General features: G+C 43.1%; 1 protein-coding gene across 1 annotated transcript; it reads right to left on the bottom strand.

Annotated features, from left to right (window-relative positions):
• Positions 1-674: 674 nt before the first annotated feature.
• On the bottom strand, positions 675-995 carry LOC110331041 (prothymosin alpha-like). The gene has a single exon (XM_021211368.1). The coding sequence runs from the start codon at positions 993-995 to the stop codon at positions 675-677; it is 321 nt and encodes a 106-aa protein (XP_021067027.1).
• Between the last annotated feature and the right edge of the window lie 246 nt (positions 996-1,241).

Genomic DNA, 1,241 nt, shown 5'->3' with positions numbered 1-1,241 from the left:
GAAACCCTGTCTCGACAAAAACCAACCAACCAACCAACAAACAAACAAAACACATTGACCATACTATTTTAAAAAGTGCTTCTTGTTTTCAATAAAATAAAATAAAATAAAATAAAATTCCAGTTTATTGTTGGACATTGTTTCACACATACATCAATCAGGCCAAAAAATAAAAAATAAACAGGAACTTCATAGACAAAAAAAAAAAAAAAAGGAAACATATCTATCTTTGGCCTTTTTAACCATCTCATATAAACCAACTACTTATAGTACAGCTAGGTACATACACACACACACACACACACACACACACACAGAGAAAAACGCTCTGAAGGCTGGTTTGGTCACTCGTTATCATTAAAAATGGCTGACCCCTAACAATATGTATAAAAATATAAAATGTAAATAAAAAAATACAAACAAAATTTCCTTTTAACGTATTTTTAAGAAAAAAAGTCAGGGCCTGTGAAATTCTGGTTCTTTTTTCCTCCCATGTTGCCAGTTCATGTTGTGGTTTTGGTGGGGTGGTGAGCGCATGTCATCTGTGGGTTGCTGCCCGCTGTGGGCAGGCGGGGCCTGCTTCTCTACTCCAAGGTGACCACGTTTAAATTCTGAGATGGGAAGTGGAGGGTGACTAGGTCACGGGGCGTACGGTTAGCTTTTCCTTTTGCTGTCTAGTCATCCTCGTCAGTCTTCTGCTTTTTGCTGTCGACACCATCCTCATCACCCTCAGTTATCCGCTTGCCCGTAGGAGCCTCTGCTTCCTCATCTTCATCTCCAACCTCTTCCTCACCATCACCTTCCTCCTCCTCTTCCTCCCCACCTTCTCCCTCTTTTTCACCTACCTCATTGTCAGCCTCTGCAATCATTTTGAGCGTTCCCTCATTTTGAGATGCAGGTGCATCTCTTCCTTTCTTTACCTCCTCCACAACTTTCTTCTCCTTCAAGTCCTTGGTGGTGATTTCAGAGCTGGTATCCATTGCCGCGTCTGACATGGTGGGGCATGCTGGTGGCCCGATGCAGTGAGTCCAGTTCAACTGAGAAAGCTGCCGGAGTCCAGCATCGGAGGAAGCGAAGGTGGCTGCAGTGAGAGCAGAGCACGACCTGGGAGCAATGCAAAGATGGCTTTTCAAAGCAGCCAGTGGGGGCTAAAAAGTGCTTCTTTTGGGGGGTTATTTTTCAACTTCCTGTCATTAGTGTACTCCATGCTTCTGCCATTTCTATAATCTAGTGCTAATTTT

This window comes from Mus pahari, chromosome 13 (genome assembly GCF_900095145.1).
Source record: "Mus pahari chromosome 13, PAHARI_EIJ_v1.1, whole genome shotgun sequence".
Classification (NCBI taxonomy): domain Eukaryota; kingdom Metazoa; phylum Chordata; class Mammalia; order Rodentia; family Muridae; genus Mus; species Mus pahari.
The sequence above is the reverse complement of the archived record's forward strand: the minus strand, read 5'-3'. Positions and strand labels throughout refer to the sequence as shown.

What these genes read in the sequence shown, in the direction of transcription:
- LOC110331041 (XM_021211368.1), bottom strand. Translation starts at nt 995, where the DNA reads ATGTCAGACGCGGCAATGGATACCAGCTCTGAAATCACCACCAAGGAC.